The sequence below is a fragment of the Bradysia coprophila genome, chromosome IV, assembly GCF_014529535.1.
Source record: "Bradysia coprophila strain Holo2 chromosome IV, BU_Bcop_v1, whole genome shotgun sequence".
In the NCBI taxonomy this organism is placed as follows: Eukaryota; Metazoa; Arthropoda; class Insecta; order Diptera; family Sciaridae; genus Bradysia; species Bradysia coprophila.
Window position 1 is genome coordinate 8,515,211 of NC_050738.1, and position 21,551 is coordinate 8,536,761.

A 21,551-nucleotide genomic window follows, 5' to 3' on the forward strand; every position below is an offset into this window, starting at 1 on the left:
GTTGAAAGAGACCACTAACTTTTAAGTGTCATATGTACTAAAACCGAACGGGATCCTAACTGAACTGGCACGGTATACGTACTTTTATGTCACGGTACAGACGGTACTCAATTGAATCAGATTCACATACTACATTATTTTGACAGCTGCTGTCAACCAAACGCCTACACAAAACACCCGTTGTTTAGCAAATTTTTTATTATTATTTTTCTTTGATAAGCAGCAAAGTTCTTAACACTTAGATATTTTGATAGCTAATCGCTTGAAATGGCGATTTTCGAGGTATGAACTGATTTTGCATTTGAAATTGTTTCCAATTTACTCAAAATTAATTTCACTGGAACAGTGGCGGAAATTCAATTTTTTCGACTTGCAAGGAAATGTTGACAATGGAAAAGTTGCTGAAGCCTTAAAGGTGAGATTGGACCTGTAAATTATTTGACGGAAACGATTTCTTCAATTTAACTGTTTTCACAAGGATGCAACGATAACATCGTCAACGAATGGAAATAATCAGATAATACTGTGTGACTCAATGGGTCTGATTCATTTGTTCAATCGAAATTGGGATGCAACTTCGTTTAAGGGTCACGACGGATCTATTTCATTGTGCGAAATAGCAACGCAGCATAATTTGCTCATTACTGTCGGGGTAATTCTTTAAAAATTTAAATCAAGTGGTACAGTTGTCATAATGTCTTGTCTGTCTGTAGGATGACGAAAGTGGATCGGCGCCTGCATTCAAAGTGTGGAATTTATCGAAAACAACCAAAAATGCCGTTTCCTGTCTACGAACGGTACGAACTGCCTTACAAAAGCCCACAGCGCTCGGTGTGTCCGAAAACGGGCAATTTATGGCTATCGGCTACGATCGCGGCAGTATTTCATTGTACCGCGGTGACATCAGTCGTGATCGATCGAAGAATGTGAAAACGTTATCGGGTGGAATATCACCCATTACGGGAATTCAGTTCAAACAGTGCGGGAAAGTTGTTCAGATGTTCGTGTGTTCGGATTCCGGAGTGCTGGTGTATAGTTTACAGCATAAGGACAAAGAGCCAAAAATTGTGCTGGATAAAACGTGCGAGCCAACGAGGTGTTGCGCTTTGCAAAAATCGTCTGTGGGATTAAATGAAACGCATTTCATGGTCGGACGGGATGATGTAAATGATTGTTTAAGTGTAGTAGTGACGTTAGACTAATTTTTATTTATTACCAGGCCGTCTACTGTTACACTATTGATGGTCGTGGTCCGTGTTATGCTTTGGAGGGTCAGAAATCGATCATTCAGTGGTTCCGTTCGCACTTACTAACAGTATCCAAACCGAATAAAAACACAATCAGCACCCAAAAGTATAACTGGAATGTCTGCTCACGAACATAACTAATCCCGTTTTCATTGCAGAGACTCAATCCTGACCGTCATTGATATTTCAAATAAATTCATTGTGTTCTCGTCACCCATCGATGCAACTGCAACCATTTTGGTGGAGTTCGGTACGTGTTACATTATAACAACCGGCAACGAGGTGTTCCATTTGGACGAAAAAGATCTGCAAAGCAAATTGACTTTGCTGTTCAAAAAGAATTTGTACGACATTGCCGTGCGCATAGCCAAAAGCAATCAGTACGATTCGGAAGGGTTGGCCGAAATTTTCAAACAATACGGTGATCACTTGTACAGTAAGGGTGACTTTGCCGGTGCTGTGGAACAGTATAGCAAGACTATTGGATATTTGGAGCCGTCCTACATTATTCGGAGATTCTTGGATTCGAGGCACATTAACTTTTTGACGGATTATCTGCAGGTGGGTTGGGTTTTGAGTGACCCAAAAAGCTTGTCTTACAATCCATTGGCTTCAAGTAGTGAGAAAATGTATTTTTTTCAGGCACTTCACAAGCAGGGACACGCCACCTCTGATCACACAACCCTACTGCTGAATTGCTTCACACGTTTAGACAGAACGGACCAAGTAATTTATATTTTTTGACTGTAGCGTTGACCAATCAACGGTTTTCTTTTCAGTTGAAGGAATTTTTAAGCAACGACACCAATCCCGATATTATATTCGATCTAGAAGTAGCAATCAAAGTATGCCGTACTGCATCGGCTGAACATGCCCTGTCGCTGGCGAAACGCAACCAAAAACACGATCTATCAATAAGCATACTGACCGAAGATCAAGGGGCCTTCTTCGAAGCACTGGCTTACATTTCCAATTTGAAGTTCAGCGATGCGGAAGCCAATCTGAAAAAGTACGGTTTCATTTTGATGGAAAAATGTCCGATCGAAACGACCGAATTGTTGAAGAAACTGTGCACAAATTATCGCGAAAGAAATGCACGTAGTGACATGGATTTCTTGGATGCAAGCGCGCACATCGATCGAGCCAATTGTGAAGATTTCATTCATCTGTTTGTCAACTCGCCGGAACGATTGATTGACTTTTTGGAGCATTTGGTGAGGAATTTAACCGACTGCAGTCAATTAGTTTACAACACGCTGATCGAACACTATCTGTGCGAATGGAAAACGAACCCGAAGTTAGAGGAACGATTGATGGATATCATGAAAAATCATGTTGAATCATTCGATCGAAATCATGTTCTGATCTTGTGCAGTACGTACGACTATTGGCCGGGTATTATGCTGATCTATGAAGAGCAAAAGCTGTGAGTACAGGGAACGGAATTAATCGTTTTGTGTGGACTAGAAACTAAAACATTTATTCATCCGCTCAGATATCATTTGATCGTGCGCCACTACTTGAAGAATCGTGACTACAACAGTTTGCTGAACATATGCAAAAGACTGGGTCAGAATCAACCGCAATTGTGGCTGCAAGCACTGACTGGACTTCGTAAAGACAAAACAGCACCGGCTAATCTATTGCCCCAAATATTGCAAGTCATTGCACAGGAGAAACTACAGTCACCGTTGCAAGTATTGAATTGTTTGGCGGTTGAAAATGGTCCTAGTCTGTCCTCGGTGCGAGAGTACTTTTTGCAGGTATTCCAGAAGGAATACGAATCAACCAAACAGGTACGTGAACATAAAAATGTGAATTTATCTGTGTCGGAACTGATTGAACATTTTGAATCTCGCGGTCTTTCAGGAGGAAGAAGCAGTAGAAAAATACCGTAGCGATTCTGTTGTACTCAAGAATCACATAAAGAATCTACAAGAAACAACAATTGAATTCCGAGGAACGCTCTGTGATACTTGCCATCAACCGTTAAGTATGCCGGCACTGTATTTCCTCTGTCAACATGCATACCATCAAGAGTGAGAGATAGAACAAACGAATCGTTTAGCTCACACTCATTTGACCAATTAATGTTTCAGTTGCGCTCGAGGCTTTTCCGAAACAGACAAAGACAGTCCCGTATGTCACAAATGTCACACAAAGAACGATCAATTAGCTGACGCTCTGCGTGCGCAAAGCGAATCGCGTGGTCAGCATGAACTATTCCACAATCTTCTGGACCGATCCACCGAACCATTCAGTGTGGTTGCTGAGTACTTTGGTCGAGGTCTTTTTAACGAAATTGTTTTGGTGGAGGAAGACAATGATGAGGTAACCGTTGCTACCAAACTGAATGTCTCAGTTCGTTGTTACTCAAATCTTCCTTTTCGTATCTAGATCAACCGAAATGTGGTCGAGATAAACCAACGCAATGCATCCCAATCTCAAATCAATCCATTCAACAGCTATGGAGCGGGAGCCGAGGCAAAACTTCGCATCGATGAAGGCAGTACAGCCAAAAATCGCCAAGATCCGGCTAGAAAGATTCCAATTCCTGAAGCACGAATGCGTCTCCAGGAATCGAACAAATTTTCCACAAGTCTCGAGGCAAACATAACCCGTCCGCCGCATATTCGGGACAAAAGTCCAAAGGTCACACCGTTCGGCAGTCCGAGGAGACCGACAAACACCATATCGAATAGCATAGCCAATCAACGAGCAAAAAATCCGTTCGATGATGACGATGGTTATGACGACGCGAAGAATCCGTTTGCAGAAGATGATGATGGAGTCACCGATGCCGACAAAAACAATCCATTCGAGGAGTACGATAATAATCTGAATCCATTTGCTTAGTGTTTGGTTAAATTGCTTAGCTTACGGAGTAGCTTATTTACTGAAAGCGTTTTTAATTACAAAAATATTTCTATCCAAATAAAGAAAATTAGACAAAAAATGGGGTTGTTTGGGTCATCACTTCATCATGCAACGAAGTCGAGTCCCTGTGGACAATATACGATGACGTCTAATTTAATGGATCGACATAACATTGAATGAAATGGCCGTCAAAGTACTCAATCCATGGAACAGACTTTCCTAAAGGTGTTTTTTGCCACAGATAACCGGCAAACCAGGAGATGAAAATTTTACAGACTTTGCATAGTGAAACATCAGCATCAAAGATTACTCTTGAAGAATACACTAGATCGATCTGTTGTGCGGCGTCTGGGTATGAAGGATGAGTAGCGCGCCACATCTCCCATTTTCGGAATTCATCCGAGCCTGACCAACTATCCAAAGATCACAAAAATTGAAGATTCATGAAGTTAATTTATTGCCATGTTCAAACACACATAATACCAAAACAGTGATAACGCAGCCGTTACTTGTGTGATAAATCTAATTCATCACGAAAATATTCCGGACGACATTACATTGCAGCTAATAGGGCAGCCAACGCAAATGACACACCCAACATCAAATAGCCGGTGGAATAAACTTCCTTCAATTTCAAGAATTTACCCATATCCCAAAACAAATGTCGAACGCCGTTGCAAGTGTGAAAAGCGGCTGGATATGCGAGAGTAAACTTGATTACAGCCAATGAAGCTGCGCTGAGATGAAGACCCTCGACCATTGTAACAAAAGCGGCAAAATCGTAGGGTAAAACGAGTGCACCAATGCCTAATGCAGCTGCATATCCACTCAAGGCCATACCTGTAATTACGACGTGTAAATCAATGTTCGAAGACGAAATTATGGAAAACCTGGTAGTCACCTGTGAATCTATGAGTGATTGACAACACGCTGGTAATTTGAAATTTATAGATAGTTAGATGGGGTGACATTTCGCGTTTCAAGAAGGCATTCTTCTCCTCGTATGGTAACTTTTCATGTTCTGGAGGTGGTACAATTTTCAGCGAGACAGTTCGCACCATTGGATTTATCGGCGATCGGATTCCATTTAGTTGGTGAGATAATGAGCGTCCCAAGGAACGACCGCACAATGATCTAAAAATCAAAATGTTCCATTTTAAACAAAAATATTTTCCTATTTGCGTTTCAGTTCTACATGAAGTTTATGTAATCAATAACATAACCTTCTCTACGTGAGGTAAACAAATGCCATTCTTTGTAGAACGAAAATTTATTAGTGTACCTGGTTAAATTGAAAGCCATTCTAGGTGGTCACTGGAGAAAATCACTTGATTTCGAAGTGGAAATAGTTTCTCTTCACTAAAGTAACTCTTCTTTTGGACAAACTTATCAGAGGAATGAAGTCAACTCGAATGAAAATATTATTCACCACCCAATCGCTAACGTTGACATACAAGTCACAAGTGACAGTTCATAGTACAGTGCACTGACGCATGTTCAAAGTATTAGTTATTTATACAACAGAGTGATAAATGCTTTTATAGGCACTAGATGTGTGGATTGTCACTCGAGGCCGGAGGCCGAGTGGTACAATTCACATCGTGTTCCTAAAATAGTACATTAAGGTACCGGTGAATATACCGAGAATTAATACTCTTCTGTATATTGCACAAACACGAGTGTAACGAGTGTATGTGTAATATACAGAAGAGGATTAGTGCGTGGTATATTCACTGGTTACCTTATAATGTTTTATTGTATTGCGGAAACGATCAACTTATCGATATATTAATGTAGGATATATTTACCTAGATAAATAATAATGACGTCATATCAATGGAATAATTGAGAGAAATAATGTTCCGAAAAACAGTGTTTAATGTCGATATATAGTTTCCCGTGGCGTGGACCCTGGATTTTCCAGCGTTTGCATTTTGGTTGTCCTTTTGTGACTTAAGAGCAGCTAAGTGGCAGCTAATTGGAGGTTTCGTCTTTCGTCATTTGCTGGCTCACCGTCAATGTCTGTAGCTTGTGGTGCAATTTTGTGAATGTATTTTTGTGACGTTCCAGCACAGGGAAGTGGCAGGATGGAAAGTGTCACGTTGAAGTTGCGCTGGACTGAATGTATGGTATGGTTTGTATGAATGGTGTTGCGTGAAAGCCGGAAGCAGGTAAACTGTAAGGACAGGTACTTGAATGTATTGAAGTTTTTTGAATGAAAAGATTTAGTAGAGTAAAGTAGAATGAGCTGCGTACGTTTGAATGAGGGCAGATGCTGAGTGCTTGTTGGAATATGCAAAGGTTGAATGGAAATGCAGGAAGAACCAAACCGCGCAGATTGGAACAGACGAGCAGACAGCGACAAGGAAGGAACGCGAGGATGGCGGGTAGCTAAGTGTGTAGTAAGTGCACTGGCCAGAGAGGTAATTCGGCTGACTATATTGACTAAATGAAAGATAACGTTTGTAGATAGTCCGACTGTTAGACCGAGCGGCGGCAGTTGTTGTTAGTTACCTCTGTAACATACAGAGGTATATAAGTTCTAGCAACTTGAGTGGCGGCCCAGCGCTGCAGACCTCAGACTGGCCTGGGGAATTCTCGCGAGATAACCAGGTCAGTCTCTGGTCAGCTTGGATGGCCGAAACGTAACAGGAAAACCCGACGTGCTTTTCCCTTACTGTTCTAAGAGAGCCTGACTGGGACCAGGGCCTGGTCCCCAGCTCAAGATGTGAAGTCTGAGTCTAAGTCTGAGTCTTTAATGTCGATATATAGACCGCAATGCAATAAAAGCATTTTTCATGTGTCGGGGCCGAAAATGAGGGAGTTTTGAGATTTTTCTTTGGTTTTCGACCCCTTACATGAAAATTTTTTTGAGTATCTGTTTTGGACGATTGATTTTAGGCCCTTTCGCATGTAGCCCTAACTTTGTTCGGGAAACTCGCGAAAGTGCCTAAAATCAATCGTCCAAAACAGATACACAAATAACTATATCATCAAGTTGTGTACAACGTTTTTCGCAATAAAGGTAAAGGAAAGTCCTACTTTTTGTCAGTTGTTGCGAAAAATATTTTATCTACCTCGGTGAAATAATAGCAGTGAAAAATTGCTAATATTTCGCCGTCGGTAGATAAAATAGCGTATTCACCTCTGTCCACATGTTTATTTAGACACTTGGGGTTATAACATTCGCCTTCGGCTCATGCAATAACTCCCCCAAGTGTCTCAATAAACATGTGGACAGAGGTGAATAATCTACTATTATCACATACGCGCGGTGTCAAAATTACTTACCTAGAAGAATAATTCAAAAATTACACTTCAGTTGTTGTCTCGTTTTCGCTTATGTGATAAAATAGGGTACACACTTTTCACTATCAGTCTCGGCAAGCCTCGACTTCTTTGTGACAAGTGTGTAATATATACATACTTTTGTTTTCCCTACAGTCGAATTGCATCACTAAAGTAAACAAGAGAATTGGTTTGGGAGTTCACAGCATGTAATAGTTATTTGCATAACAAGCGATAAAAATTTGAACAGTAGTGTTTTCTAAGGCTGTAAACTTTGGGAAGGTCACGCAGATACAGATACGCGGGTGACATACCACAGTTGATGATAAAATGGCCGATTTCATACAAAAATTCACCTTCTCTGATGATTCTCGTCGCTGTGATGATGTGGTGATATTTTTTATATGTAGAATCATCAGAAGAGGTGTGTTCCCGCGTATCTAATAAGATCTGCGTGACCTCCCCAAAGTTTACAGCCTTGGTGTTCTCGTGTGAATTTTGTTGATCCGTGGCGAAGCCGAAGTTAATAAACACATGAAAATGAGGCTTTTCAACTTTTACCCCAAGTCAAGTTATGTAATGGATTTTACATTCGCCTTCCATCGAAAATACGACTTTAAATCGAATTCGCATATTTAGAAAATGTCAAAATGTTCACCGCTAACACATAGACAAATTTGTAATCTCTAGGGATGAAATATTGGAATTTGTAATCTCTAGGGATGAAATATTGGAAATTGTTAACCTAGAGTTAACAAACTGGAAAGCGCCGTGTATATGATACAAATCGATCATAATTGTAATAGACATAGCAAACTGAGAGACTTCTCTCTCTTCAAAAACGAATGCTGTCAAGTATCGTTGTCGTGTTGTTGCAATATTTTTGTGTGCTATTGAAGTGATCGACATATTTTGTGTTTGTTTAATGCTTAGTTTTCGATTAAATTGATAATTTTTGGTGTTTTTCGTGATTTTCGATGAAAGGCGAATGTAAAAGCCATTAAATGACTCGGGTCGAAAAAGATTTTTAAAAATTCTCGGTGTATGTGTGAGCCTCGAGGGTATTGTAACATGAGAATGCGTGTTTGTGAACCGAGGTTTACCCTCTCAGCTCACACATACACCTCGAATTTTTAAAAATCGTTTTTCGACCCATGTGATTTAAATAACTATTACATGCTTTTGAAACCTAAACTAAATTTTTTGTTTTCCCTAGGTGTGTAATAAGCCACTTTCGACCCTAGTGAAAACAAAATCATGGAAAATGGTTATACACATTATAAGCAAAGTTCTGAATGAAACGCACATTCAAAGGCAGCGTTGTGTTTGGTCAACTCGCTTCATTTTCAGATAAGAATGCGTTGAAATGCGTTGTCTGTCAGTCGTTAAGCAAGAGAGAATGGTTAAAGTTAAATGCAAAAAAATCGCAACCATAGTTTTCTCTGAGACGAATCATGGAATCATTGAATTGACCTATGATATTCCTATAATTTATGTGAGAAGACGATTCAACAAACTTTATGTGAGTACGATCGGAGAAAATGGAGAAACAGTTATATCGGCGGGATGTGGAGAACATTAATTCTATTTCTATGAGTAGAACATAACTGCACGGAATTGTTTTTATTCCGTGAAAATTCGTTTCATTCATCTACGCAATCTAATGATCAACACGAAAACAAAATTTGGCTTATTAGTTTGATCAATTATTTTTATTTTTTTGAAAAGACCGCTTGAAACCTTATTTCTGATGAATTCACCTCAAAGACTAGTACTTTCAGAAAAGAAAATGTCAAAACGCCATCAAAAGACTGACTTGGAGAACAACAAATTTTGCAAGTTCTTGCAAAATGTCTAACAAAAGTTTATTTCTAAAATCTACGTTTCCAAGAGCACCCATACAAAATGGGCTCGGACGTTACGTATGTCAGTTGCAAAGAATCACCCTTAAGTTCTGTAAAAGTCATGGATCCAGCAAAGGGATGCGGTAATTTTACAGGTTATGGACAAGAATTTCGTGATTCAAATCAGATGGATTTTTCTACAGGGACTTTCTTGAAAACAATTTGATCGACTTTGCCAAAAATAATCCCGGTGTTGCTGTTTATGTCAAGCCTAGACGTCACAGAGGACCTGTAATGGTGGCAGAATATCGTTAGTTAATTAGATTTCACCGTCGAAAATGTGAATTTCATAACCGAACGATTTTTAGTGAACGGTGAACGGCATTGGTTGAATTGTCACAATCATTCGAACGAAGAAATCATCAAATGGATTGATCTGTTGCGTGGCCAAAATGCTAATTCGAGTGCCGTTCGTTTGCGGAAAATGTGGCACACCGAAAAACCGTCCATCCAGGGACCATGGACTCCGTTCACCCATAAAGATCCGGAATTAAATTTGGTGGTGTTCCCTGACGAAAAACTGTCGAAGCCATTAGACATCAAGACGACTGCATCTGAGGTGCTAATGGAAATGTTTAAGCGGCAAAAAATGGAACAACAAAATTTAGATGAAAAGCAAACGGAAAAGAAGTGATGTGAGGAGTTTTTGTTATAGATAAAATAGATGCTAGTTGAACCCAATGATCAGTGATTTTTTAGAATTGACCATCGGAGATGGTCTGAAGAGGGCGAAATAGAACAGTTCTAGTGATTACTTTTCCTACTCCTGGTCATCAGTAAAATCAATTAAACTTTACAGTACTCATACTAGAATCCATTGTTTACAGGAGGTCATAGCTTATGTCTTAGGATTCAGCCTCTCGAAATTGGCAAATCTAAATTTCGGAAGAGATCGACTGCGGTCAACAGATTGTGTGACTTGAATGACCCTGCTTTGAAGCAACCTGACTTGAACCTGAATTTCTGAAATCTGTCAGATCAGGTAAATTAGTAAATTTTCATACAAATTTGTCAAAAATTTCAGTTCAACAAATTGAACCTGAAATGCGAAATCAGGTCTCAGGTCATTTCAGATCAGGTCCAGTCAAAATTCGTTTAGTCAGGTTTCAGGTAGATCTTGGTCTTGGTGGAAATTTAGGTTGGCATGCCCTGCTCCGAGCCTTAAATCACAGTGATTGAATTGAAGGTTAAAACAATTTTTAGCGAAATGACTTACTGGCTTTATTTATTGAATTAACTTACGCTCATACGCCGAAAGAAATTTACCACAAAACACATCCATGAACACGTCGTAAAAACCATCGCAAACACACGCCATTTCAATTCTGTTCAGTCGTTAAATTATTTTTGGAAAATGTTTTTTTTTTAATCAAGCAACAGTCGGCTTCTAATTCGTCTTCTTATTTTGCTTCAATCGGTCCATTCGCTGCAACAGTGTTGGATGTGAGTGCGACCATGATGAGTACATCCAGTCGTAGATGGGGAAACCCAAATTGTCAATATTCAATTTGATCAGCGCCTTGCTCAATTCATTGCTGTAGCCCAATTTCTGTGCAAATTCATCGGCTTGATACTCGAATTTCCTGGACAATACGGTCATGGCGAATGTGATCAGTGAATTGTAAGCACCGAATATGTAGGTGAAGATCAGAATTAGTCCAACCAAAACTGGTTTTTCGCCTTCTTTGAAACCAACAGCCCTGTAAACCGGATCGAAGTGGAACAAGTAGCCGAATGCGAAGAACATCAGAAACAGATGCACCTGCGAGATGATAATATTTTTGGTTACATGGCCGAGTTTCCAGTGTCCGAGCTCATGAGCCAAAACAGCCAAAACTTCGCTGTCTTCGCAACCCTTGTTGTCTTTAGCGGGTAGTAGGGTATCTCCTTCTGTTGCATCTTCAGATTTATTCTCTTCGATTGGCTTGCCTTTGTTGATCAATAATGTGTCGAATAAGACGATTCTCTTCGATCCCCACAGTCCGTAAAAGTAAGCGTTAGAATGAGCTGAAAGGAGACGAAAAATCATGAATCAAAAATCCATGTTGAACGCAGAATGCCCTCTCCTATCTTACAGAGTGAAAAGATTTCAATCAAACTGCATGTACTAACCTGAACGCTTGGATCCTTCCACGACGTACAACTGCTTCAATGGGAACTTCAATTTAGCTGATAATTCTTCGATCGATTTTCTTAGCGGACCATCATCCAATGGTCGATAGGTGTCGAAAAGTGGTGCAATAAAAACGGGATAAATTGTTACGAATAGCAGCGTAACGATTCCGACGAACAACCACAACCACACAAAGAAATACTGTCCACCAATCTGCACAATGTAAATAACAGCACTAGCTATCGGCAGAGTTAACGTAATGCTGAGTGCAAGTGACTTGAGTTGATCGATCACAAAGAAACCGGCCGTCTGCTTGTTGAAACCATGTTTTTCTTCCAACACGAATACGCTGTAAATTGTGAACGGCATTTCCTTGACCAAACTGACAACGGTCAGTACGAGAATCAATACGCAGCTGGTCTGAATTTCACTGTCAGGATTCAAATTCAATTGAGCGGTAAGTTCCTGGCTCTTGTACCACATTAACGAGAGTACGCCGTAGTACAGTTCCAATGGCACCAGGATTACTTCTAGCAGAATCGATTTCACAATCGAAAATTGAGATTTGTCCAGTCCGTACAGGCGAGCTTTGTCAAACGTTTCCATTGTTAGTTCATTTTTCAGCTCGACCGGCACCTTCTTTGAAGTCTTGTAAACATTGACCTGGAAAAGAAAATAATTTCCATTTTCAGTCGGTACACGTATGTAGTACGGCTGGTAGTGACTAAATAAAAATGACACATTTATTTGCAGTTATTTTATCATCTATCACGTTTCACTTATTCAACTTTTATCTTATCCAAAGGTTACATGGATACAAAAAGCGTGATGCTTTGTATCGATACATATTCGAAGTGCATGTTACAATCTCGTACAGGCGATAATACCCCATACAAATTGTCACCGATAAAAAACAAGACTAAAATATGCCGACAATAAATGCAACATTTCGACATGAAGTTCGTTACGTACGTACATCAACAACGCAAAGGTACTTACTTGCCGCATTATCAGATAAAGTTCAAAAACATTTTCGAGTAAAATGAAGCCGATTATGTAGTACAGAATCACATCTCCGGACAGATAGCTTTTTAATTGCGAAGTAAAATCCATTTTAGCGGAGTTTCTTCGGTAACTATAAATTTTAGCCCAGCTTACTCTTCTCAGCCAAAAAGAGGTTTGTCAACCTCGTCTACTAAAAAATGGTGAATATAAATTTCAACATGATGTGGTAGGTACGGTTGTAGCGACTGTTAAATATTTCCTAGATTATTCTAGTACTCTATCGACAAGTTAGAGGAAGAGGAATTCTTTGAAAAACAGCCTACCGAAATCGGGACTTTTTTTATTGGAATCATTTTTATGTGCCTAGACAGGAATGGAACCTTAAAATCCAAAACTACTTTCAATTTTTGTACTTTGTGTTCCCGATCGGATCCTGCTCGGCCGGGCTAGAATCGAAAGTAGGTTTTAAATGACAACTTATTTACGAACTTCAGTTTGGAAATGGCCAGGGTCAACTATTTCAAAGTTAGTGAATTTTCCGGGACACCTTTTGGGAAAACCTTGATCACGGCCCAATTCCATTCGAAAAAAAAATGAAAAAAGATTCCCTATTTCCGGAGTGACCTTTAAATTTTTCATACAAATAGCTTTTCCGGCCGGATAATCCATTTCCAATTTTCCAGAAAAAGTTTTTTTATACAACTTTTTACGCTAAACACCATGAGATAAAAATAAATCCTTTTGACCTCAAAGCCAACGAAGTTTTTTTTTCGACATAAGAAGCACCAGGTGCAGTGAACCTAACTATATCAACGCAGTTGTATGTGTTCAGGTCTTTGGCTGAACTCGTGCTCTTGCCTTCACGAATACTCTACATTCCCAAAGTGGGATTGTTTCCCAAACTTACACGCTATTCTTGCTTATCATGATAACAAACTATCACAAAATTTCGCAAAGAATTCAAAATTTACCGCTTCGTTTTCGCAATTTTTGTGATACGTTTTTTCAACACAGAGGAAATTTCCTGACGTTTCTGACAGCTTTGACAGTCATTTGTTTTGCAACAAACAGATTTTTTTAACCAATTCAGTGAAACAGCAAGAAATGATGCAATGTGATGTAAAACCAATTATTCCGCTATGAAGTCAAAATCGCCGGCCCAATCTCAGTCGCAGGCTCATTCATCGTCATTTGAGACACCAAAGAAGAGGATCTCAACTTCTGTTGACGGCTGTAGGCGCAATTTAGAAGATGAGTTAGAAACACCAAAACACAAAAGGCGGTCATCGACGAAAAAGTCGCAACGGTGAACATTGTGGTTGGTGGCCGTAGATTTTCACTGTTCTGACCATTACTTTTGTTTTGCAGAAAGCGACGACCCAGTGAAAGTGATGAAGAAAAAATTGATAAAAAAACGGAGGAAAATATTCAACAGGTCGCACTGAAGAATAATTTAACGGAGGAAGCCGTGAAAAAAATTCTGAAGGTAGAGAAGCTATGCCAACGCGAGACGTGGACTTTCAACGATTTTTATTTTGTTTTTGTTTCAACAGAAAGTCGTGGGCAACGATCACGTGTTGGCCATAGTTAAATTGAAGGAAGAAGAAATGGAGAGACACAGTCTATCAGTACACTTAACCAATGACGACGATGACGAGGATCACGACGATATGGAACATGCGCCAAAAATTACACGATCTAAAGCAAAAGTTCTGAACAAAAAAATTCTTCCTATCACAGCACCATCAGAACCTTCCGAAGCATCGATTTTGATACAACAAGAACTTGGTTCTGACGATGAGGATGAAGAATATGAGCCAGGAAATGATGGCCACGTACGTTGCTTTGTTTGACTTTTTCCTTCTCATCGATAACGAAATGATAATCTTACAGTCAGATGACGAACATAATTCGTCCGTATCGGACATGGACTCTCAGCCGCGAACACCCAGAACACCTTACGCTGCCGAAGAAGACTCACCAACTAAATATACCGTCGATGGAGTTTTCAAAATACCCAGAGATCGTAACGACAGCTCAACATCGTTGAACGATCAAGACTATATTATTGCCAAACGTACCAGGTCTAAAGTGTCGCTGGCAACCACTTCGATCGAAACAATCGAATCAACTTTCCAGCCGCCCGATATTCCGCCAGACATGTATGAGGGAGACAATGAATTGGATACAGACTGGCTGGAATTTCTGAATGTTCTCACCAAACCGATTAGTGAGTTTTGTTTGTGTGTCTTTCCCGGGCAATAGTCTATTATTTTGATCACAATTTTCGCGCATAGATCAAACCGTTGAGGATGATGACGAAACCGATCCCGAGTACGTGGCAGTAGCCGATAAAATACCAAGTAGGATAACATTATTGTTGTCCCCGATCCGTGCACTAAGTCATTTTTTTTTTGAATTCCAGTTGACAAAGAAGAGTTGCGCGAAGTGAACATCTCCAAAAAAGAATTGAGTGATCTGGTGGACGAGTTATTTTCCAATCTAAGCGACGTTGACTTTGACGAGGTGGGCAAAAAGATATTTTCTCTCCTTGATCTCAATTTGATTTTCTTCTAACTTCTGCAACAAAATTGCATTGCTTGACTCACAGATAAACAAGTACGACATTTACCCCGAGCTGTTTCGAACTAAACAAAAACCCAACAAAGGCGACACCAGTCAAGAACTGAACAGAAACAACTCTCAATCCGACGATGAAGCAACATTCCAACCCAGTGATATATCGACACCGGTATCGAGCAAACGGAAATCAGTTGGGAATACTCCAGCTGCAAACACCACCGTCAACGAATCAACCATTTCAATTCTGTCGAATTTGTCGGCAAACGAATCAACTCTATTGGACCCGCAAAATCAAACGCCGACGTTGGTTGCCGTTAACGTTGTGAATCCATTACACGGTGCAACAATAGTCAACGGTGTTATTCAAGTGCCCCAACACCAACAGATTTTGATACAAATTCCAACAATCGATATATTGAAGATACAGGCACAACAACAGCAGGAATGTGAAAAAGTTGCACCCAGTGCTGATTCACTGGTTATGAATGGCAACTTGGCCGGTAAATCTTCTCTGTACCAACAGAAATTGTTCCGGGATTTAAAAACGAACTCGCCTGTCGTGAAAGTAAGTCGATTTGGGATTTTGTTGTACGTTCACCCTATTCTCAAGAATCCAATGTTTAGCCATTAGACGTAACACCTGGAGGATTCACGCAGCATCAACGCGACATTCTCGATCAACAACTTCGTATGCACGTACAATTTGCGGCACAGAGTTACCTTCAAGTGTACGGTAACCCCGGTAATAATGTGTGGAAGCAAGCACCGAAATTCAAATCATTTCTGGTTGGTATTCTCTCACTCCGTTTCGATTTTTGTTTCTCTAACCAAAGTCCATTTTTCATGATCCGGTCAGAATGAACTAGATGACATAACTAGCGGTACATCGATTAAAATTGAAAATCTACAGCCGGCATTAAATGTGATAAACAAGTGGGAAGAGGATTTGATGCAACCGGACACAGATGATAACAAGGAATATGTTGAGTAAGGACAACGATTTTTTGTTTCTCCAAACAGCTAAATGAAATTGTTTTGCACACCCGTAGATTCCTGCTCGGCGAATCGACAAAATCACAAAAGGCAATTCAGACAAAGACTACGTACATACCGAGATTTTCTAAACGCATGATGGACGCTGTTGTGAACAGTGTTGCTTTTCCGTATCCGCATTTATTGCCAGCAATACCGTTTCGTATGGATTTTAACAACAAGAGATCTTTGAGTGAATTCATTCCGATGGAAGATTAGTAAGTGACATAGTTGGTTGTAAATGACACTGTGAACGAACGTTCTCATTTTGCTTTCAGTCTAATTGCATTCCATCTGGAAAAAATTGAAGAAGAATATCGCGAAGAACGGATACGCAACCGTCTTGGATCTAGGAGTAAGGCAATCTCATTGGAACGAGTGTGTGATAGAATATGTTCGCGAATGTGTCCGTTTCGATTATCCGATTCAAAGAATGCTATGTATCGATATGTTGTACGAAGGAAATCAAAACCGAAAGTTTACAATCCAATTCAGGTAATGCTCACCGACAGATCTGAGTGGGCGTTTTAACGAAACGATTTCCTTTGCAGTACTTCTTCGAACATAACAAAGCGCCACCATTCAAACACACCCTGTTCACATTTGATCGTAATAGCCAACGCGCACCGAAGGAGCATCTGGACGACGACAAAATGCCGAGTGTCTGGAAGCACCACATAAATCAGGTTAGATCTTGAAAAGATTTCTTCTTATTCTCAGAAAAACCTTGTAACGCGTACAGGATAACCAATCCGTTGATTGTTTTCTAATATTCGTTAGTTCAATTTCAGTTCGTGCGGTTTGACTATTCTAAGTCTCCTTAATTGGTTGATTGCACTCAATTGGTGGTGTGCCTCATCTCGCTTATATAGCAAGATTTAAATCGATTTAAAGAATGTCTTGGCCAGAAATATGTCACTAAGTTTAACGATTCTTTAGAAAATCAATTTCCCAAAAATAGACCTTACCCCTGTGACAGACTAAATCTTTTCAAATATCAAAATTTGTATGGAGCGCAGGAAATAGCAATTTCATGTGAACAAACTCACCTCTCAATGAAAATCATGGAAAGGTGAATTTTTCTTATATGAAATCGCTATTTCCTCCGGTCTGTATGGACAGACCCTACCTGGTTTGTACTTTCATTGGCGTTTCCAACATCTCTAAGCCCTCCGTGCCGTCGTCATGAGACCATAACTGTTTTATAATTTCATTGACTTTAGCCAGCAAACAGTGCCTATTTTTGGAAATTTTTTCCAAAATTTCAAAAAAAAATCAAAACCGAATTTTTCCATCATTTCGAACTGTTTTGCCAACTCCTGAACTCAGCCTTGCGTTTTAGCTGACTCTCAATTATTTTGTTTGATTCTTGACACTATCAGCTTTCAAATGAAGTCGAACATGATTAATTAATAAGATGAGAGCGTCAATAATCAAAGAAAATCATTGAGAGCCGGCTAAAACACAAGGCTGAGCTCAGGAGTTGCCAAAACAGTTCGAAATGATTGAAAAATTCGGTTTTTGGACGTTCGCAGTTTTTGGAAACTTTTGGCAACTTTTTGGAAATTTTGAAAAAAATTCCAAAAAAAATTCCAAAAATAGGCCCTGCTGGGAATTAACGTTCACTTTTCGTCTTCGTCAATAACAGGTAACTAGTGCAACAAATCACTTACCAACTAATCTCATCATCATTTTTTTAAAATTTACGCTCTCTTTTCTGTACAAAAACAAATCCATATTGTGAATGGTTATTGTCTCGTTTCATCCATCAGCTGACGCAGCTGACAGAATATATGTTTGAAAAATCTCCGTTTCGGGCTGTCAATGTCAAACATAATTTTGTTCAAACAAATTTATTTGCTATACACACTTCATTGTATCGCTTGCGACTCTGTTGGCATACGAAAATTATTTTTTAGAGTTTCTATTTAATTATCGCGGTAGACTGTCGCTTGCCGGCAAAAATGGTTTACCTTTGTTTATGTGGTTCAATCTACGAAATTGTAAATAGTTCACAGAACTACTTGTAAGTCTACGACGACATTGGTCTTTGCAAAGCTTTGTGAATGCTTATAGCCAAAAATTGATTATTTTTTAGAAATAAATTTGTGCAAATTACTAATATCAAGGCGTAGGTTTATGCTTTCGGTAAAGCGTTGCTATTGAGTGTACGCATTAACTTTGAGAAGGCAGGCACATCACTGGGATAATTATCATTACCTTTCTAATTGTTGAAAAATATTTGCCCTTATTTAACATCCACGTTAATATTTTATATTAAACTTCAATAGCCATAGCTCATGTCTTACTTTTCACGTCGCTATCGTTAGATGTATTTACCCTAGCTTTTTCGCACTCAAACATTCCCTACATTTTTTTTCAGCTCATAACCGACGAGAATTCGAAACATTTACAAATACAACGCAAACATTCGAAACCCGTTCAAAGAGTGATACCACAAGTCCGAAGTAAAACGGTTGATGATTCAAACGTAATTGTCTCACAATCATCCCAAACCAAAATTACAACTGACTCTCCTGCTGACGCTCCTGCTGACGTTACTGCTGACGTTCCTGCTGGCGCTCCTGCTGACGTTACTGCTGACGTTCCTGCTGACGTTCCTGCTGACGTTCCTGCGGACACTACAAACAACTCACCAGTAAAGAGTACAGTACAACCTAAACCAATTTTCATATTGAGATCCAAAAATAAGAAAGCGAACGGCTCTGTGCCAATTCAATACGAAATACTTCAAGTGGATCCAGATCAATTAGCTAGTGTAGAAGGACATATTGATGCAGCAGATGGTTTTGCAGAGAAACCAGTTAGTGAATGTTCGAATGGAGTGATAAAACGGAGTAAGAACTCAAGTGCATTGACACGCGAAAACTTAAAAAAACATTTGCTGGAAGTTCGGACTAACATTAAACCGGCGCTGACCCAAAAATTATCTCAAATTGTTGGCTGTTTGCAAGGAAATTATTTCAAGTTAAATTCAAACATAAACAGAAGCAAAAATCTACTGGCTGTCCGCGCTTCAGTGCGGAGTTTCAGCATTTATATGATTTTCGCGAAATTCGATTTGGAAATGGCAAATTTTTTTAAACGATTGGGTAAAGGAGACGAAATAAAAAGCAAATCGAAGTTAGTGGATGATGTTGCAGAACCAACAGATTGCACTAATACCGCAGGCAGCGCTACCGTAAATGCTATAACGAAAAAAAATCCGAAAGCACAGCGCAGTGATAATACAAGACTGATGTTACTACCAGAGACTAAGGAAGATATTAATGAAAAGGATCTCGGTGAGTGCGAAAATTATTAGTCCTTATCTGCCTGCATTCCCAAACATTTTCGACGACATTTTTTAAGTCTTATAAGGACACGGATAGTACTTAAACGAGTAGTTCGAAAGCCAGGAATAACATTAAGTCGAAAATTGGTCTCTTTCAGTTTATGCTCAAAATTTTATGGACAAAGTCGAGGAAGTCTATGCGGCAGAAAATAAAATGGAAAAAGTTACTGAATTTCTGCACATTCTGCAGACGTTCAATCAATCAACGGACAAAGTCGAAGAATTGTATTACGTAAGTGAAAACTTTCCACCTGAACATGAAACAGATTTTTTTTACAATCTTCACCACCATCTGTCTCGATAATGCTATAGAAAATGGAGCAATTATTTTTGCCCGATCATCCTGAACTCGCTGAACTATTCCTAACTTTTTTGTTGCCCGGACATGCAGCACAGATTGGAAAATTCATGGAGCATTTCATGCTGACGAATATGAACAATTTCATCAACAAATTGAACATTTATTTCAACAAGCAACCAGCTCAAGTATAACAACTCTCTCTAGTTTCGCAGAACCATTTTCTAATTTCTTTTTCGATTTCCTATTCAGATTCGAAAGATCATGACTTGTCTGCGAGACTTGTCCAACGAGGACGACCTAAAATTGGAGCAGATCAAAATGAAAATTTTTCCATTGCTGAAGGGAAATCCTCTCCTAATCGAATGGTTCAAGCAATGTTTTCCCAATGACACAACGGGTGACTGCCCGGGTGAAGAATTCGAATCTTTGAGTTTTTACAGAGCCGAAAATGCTCATCAAACCGACGATGAGAATGACGTTTATGAAAATGTGAATCAAAGCGAAATAATTCCAGACCCGGTTGATAATCCATGCCACATACGTTATTTAAATGGACGGGTGTACTATGGGAGTAGAATCTTGTTGCCGGCAAAATTATCGTTTTTAGTTGTAACGGCAAGCGATCAAAATGCCATCAATGAAGTGGCTAAAAGTGAACCGAATCATTCGAAGCCCAAAGATAGCAGTGCTGAGGTAAATGAAACAGATTATCGATGCGTTCATAGCATCAAACAGTATGGCGATAACAAGATGAAAGAGTGTCAGAAGAATCAATTGGAAACACCGGAAAACTCGATCTGTGAAGAGGTTGATAATGATAAATCGACCGACGAACAAAATTGCAGTGATGTCACTGATGGTAAGTCCCGTTTGTTGATGTCGGTCATATAAATTGTTGAAAGAAGCTGATAAACTTAGTGATTTCCAGATGCGGAACCTCAAACATCAGAGTCTTGTGTTCAAAATGACGAGAAGATTTTGAGCAGCAGCGCTGAATCTCTAGACATTTCGCCAAACACCTGCGATGATCTAACATTGAAAGCGCATGGGATTCGGTTAAATCCGACGGTACATCAATCGAATGTCATCAAGTCCGAAGATCTTTTGTGTCTTCTAGATCCAATTGACGATGTCGGAGAGAAGTGAGTTAACATTTTTCGTGAAAAACAAAGAATTTTGTCAAAAACATTTTTCCATCTAGGGTTTCAGAAGAATCTCTAAAAAATTCGCCGAAAAAGCACACAGCACGAGCGCATCGCAAATCCCCGAACGCGAAAAAACCAACCAAACGGTCACCCGTCAACAGTAAAAAACCCCAACAAGGAGCCAATGTATCTGCAGAAGATTCGAATGCCATCCGCACGGCGAAGCGACTAAAACGTTTAATTGAAACCGACGATGGCGATGAGCCTGAGCGATTGGCTAAAAAGACGAAATTACCGAAATGCACTAAAGCCTCTGCCGATACTAGTAAAAACCGTAAAAATAAACTTTCGTCTAGTGATGAAGTCCCGGCAACGGCCAGTGCAAAGACTGAACCAAGCACATCAGCAGCTGAAACGTCAACATCATCGACCGGATTGACTGCTTCAACTACATGGTCGAGAGATGAAGACAAACTTGTTCTGGAACAAATCAAAATGGGATTCACAAACGAAGAAAATCTGGTGCAGACGTTGCACACAAAATTACCGAACAGAAGCTACAGTGAAATCTTTGAACGGTTCACGTTTTTAATGGATATTATAGCTAACTTATAATTGTACAGTGGGCGTAAATGTTAATTTAATTTAAAGTAAAATGAATTTATTTCACATGAAACAAGAAGAGGGATTTAATAGACTTC

The 21,551-nt window shown here is 39.6% G+C and overlaps 5 protein-coding genes across 6 annotated transcripts; 3 read left to right on the top strand and 2 right to left on the bottom strand.

The window, feature by feature from the left end:
• Positions 1–123: 123 nt before the first annotated feature.
• On the top strand, positions 124–4,203 carry LOC119066891 (vacuolar protein sorting-associated protein 11 homolog). The gene is made up of 12 exons (XM_037169578.1): positions 124–282; positions 347–415; positions 479–652; positions 714–1,163; positions 1,220–1,353; positions 1,406–1,808; positions 1,890–1,973; positions 2,027–2,673; positions 2,743–3,043; positions 3,117–3,286; positions 3,347–3,578; positions 3,645–4,203. Exons 1-12 carry the CDS (start codon positions 268–270, stop codon positions 4,101–4,103), a joined length of 3,138 nt encoding a protein of 1,045 aa, XP_037025473.1. The 5' UTR covers positions 124–267; the 3' UTR covers positions 4,104–4,203.
• Positions 4,204–4,557: 354 nt separating this feature from the next.
• On the bottom strand, positions 4,558–5,587 carry LOC119066892 (succinate dehydrogenase cytochrome b560 subunit, mitochondrial-like). The gene is made up of 3 exons (XM_037169580.1): positions 5,407–5,587; positions 5,026–5,258; positions 4,558–4,964 (listed from the first exon to the last, which is right to left on the bottom strand). The coding sequence occupies exons 1-3, from the start codon at positions 5,424–5,426 to the stop codon at positions 4,678–4,680; spliced, it is 540 nt and encodes a 179-aa protein (XP_037025475.1). The 5' UTR covers positions 5,427–5,587; the 3' UTR covers positions 4,558–4,677.
• A 3,612-nt stretch (positions 5,588–9,199) lies between these two features.
• Positions 9,200–10,000, top strand: LOC119066893 (39S ribosomal protein L43, mitochondrial). Its single transcript, XM_037169581.1, has 3 exons — positions 9,200–9,399; positions 9,460–9,566; positions 9,625–10,000. The coding sequence occupies exons 1-3, from the start codon at positions 9,263–9,265 to the stop codon at positions 9,948–9,950; spliced, it is 570 nt and encodes a 189-aa protein (XP_037025476.1). The 5' UTR covers positions 9,200–9,262; the 3' UTR covers positions 9,951–10,000.
• A 512-nt stretch (positions 10,001–10,512) lies between these two features.
• Positions 10,513–12,655, bottom strand: LOC119066894 (CAAX prenyl protease 1 homolog). Its single transcript, XM_037169582.1, has 3 exons — positions 12,429–12,655; positions 11,429–12,092; positions 10,513–11,323 (listed from the first exon to the last, which is right to left on the bottom strand). Exons 1-3 carry the CDS (start codon positions 12,540–12,542, stop codon positions 10,704–10,706), a joined length of 1,398 nt encoding a protein of 465 aa, XP_037025477.1. The 5' UTR covers positions 12,543–12,655; the 3' UTR covers positions 10,513–10,703.
• Positions 12,656–13,443: 788 nt separating this feature from the next.
• On the top strand, positions 13,444–21,526 carry LOC119066895. Of its 2 annotated transcripts, XM_037169584.1 has the most exons (19): positions 13,444–13,740; positions 13,803–13,920; positions 13,988–14,269; positions 14,328–14,664; positions 14,732–14,797; positions 14,860–14,960; positions 15,046–15,582; positions 15,642–15,803; positions 15,874–16,004; positions 16,067–16,267; positions 16,328–16,544; positions 16,601–16,735; positions 18,433–18,583; positions 18,692–19,354; positions 19,503–19,636; positions 19,717–19,890; positions 19,955–20,564; positions 20,634–20,847; positions 20,907–21,526. In XM_037169584.1, exons 1-19 carry the CDS (start codon positions 13,574–13,576, stop codon positions 21,463–21,465), a joined length of 4,959 nt encoding a protein of 1,652 aa, XP_037025479.1. In that variant the 5' UTR covers positions 13,444–13,573; the 3' UTR covers positions 21,466–21,526. The 2 variants fall into 2 exon arrangements, with proteins under 2 accessions (XP_037025479.1, XP_037025478.1); XM_037169583.1 differs by having other exon boundaries at positions 18,433–19,354.
• The last annotated feature ends 25 nt before the right edge of the window (positions 21,527–21,551 follow it).

What these genes read in the sequence shown, in the direction of transcription:
- LOC119066891 (XM_037169578.1), top strand. An exon ending in AAGTTGCTGAAGCCTTAAAG is followed by an intron (nt 416 to 478) that starts GTGAGATTGGAC and finishes TGTTTTCACAAG; the next exon opens with GATGCAACGATAACATCGTC. An exon ending in ATCTATGAAGAGCAAAAGCT is followed by an intron (nt 2,674 to 2,742) that starts GTGAGTACAGGG and finishes TCATCCGCTCAG; the next exon opens with ATATCATTTGATCGTGCGCC.
- LOC119066892 (XM_037169580.1), bottom strand. Translation starts at nt 5,426, where the DNA reads ATGGCTTTCAATTTAACCAG. An exon ending in ATGGCTTTCAATTTAACCAG is followed by an intron (nt 5,259 to 5,406) that starts GTACACTAATAA and finishes TTTGATTTTTAG; the next exon opens with ATCATTGTGCGGTCGTTCCT. An exon ending in AATCACTCATAGATTCACAG is followed by an intron (nt 4,965 to 5,025) that starts GTGACTACCAGG and finishes TCGTAATTACAG; the next exon opens with GTATGGCCTTGAGTGGATAT.
- LOC119066893 (XM_037169581.1), top strand. Translation starts at nt 9,263, where the DNA reads ATGTCTAACAAAAGTTTATTTCTAAAATCTACGTTTCCAAGAGCACCC. An exon ending in GGATCCAGCAAAGGGATGCG is followed by an intron (nt 9,400 to 9,459) that starts GTAATTTTACAG and finishes ATTTTTCTACAG; the next exon opens with GGACTTTCTTGAAAACAATT. An exon ending in TGTAATGGTGGCAGAATATC is followed by an intron (nt 9,567 to 9,624) that starts GTTAGTTAATTA and finishes AACGATTTTTAG; the next exon opens with TGAACGGTGAACGGCATTGG.
- LOC119066894 (XM_037169582.1), bottom strand. Translation starts at nt 12,542, where the DNA reads ATGGATTTTACTTCGCAATTAAAAAGCTATCTGTCCGGAGATGTGATT. An exon ending in TTTATCTGATAATGCGGCAA is followed by an intron (nt 12,093 to 12,428) that starts GTAAGTACCTTT and finishes TTTCTTTTCCAG; the next exon opens with GTCAATGTTTACAAGACTTC. An exon ending in GGAAGGATCCAAGCGTTCAG is followed by an intron (nt 11,324 to 11,428) that starts GTTAGTACATGC and finishes GTCTCCTTTCAG; the next exon opens with CTCATTCTAACGCTTACTTT.
- LOC119066895 (XM_037169583.1), top strand. Translation starts at nt 13,574, where the DNA reads ATGAAGTCAAAATCGCCGGCCCAATCTCAGTCGCAGGCTCATTCATCG. An exon ending in CCGTGAAAAAAATTCTGAAG is followed by an intron (nt 13,921 to 13,987) that starts GTAGAGAAGCTA and finishes TTGTTTCAACAG; the next exon opens with AAAGTCGTGGGCAACGATCA. An exon ending in TCAACAAGCAACCAGCTCAA is followed by an intron (nt 19,891 to 19,954) that starts GTATAACAACTC and finishes TTTCCTATTCAG; the next exon opens with ATTCGAAAGATCATGACTTG.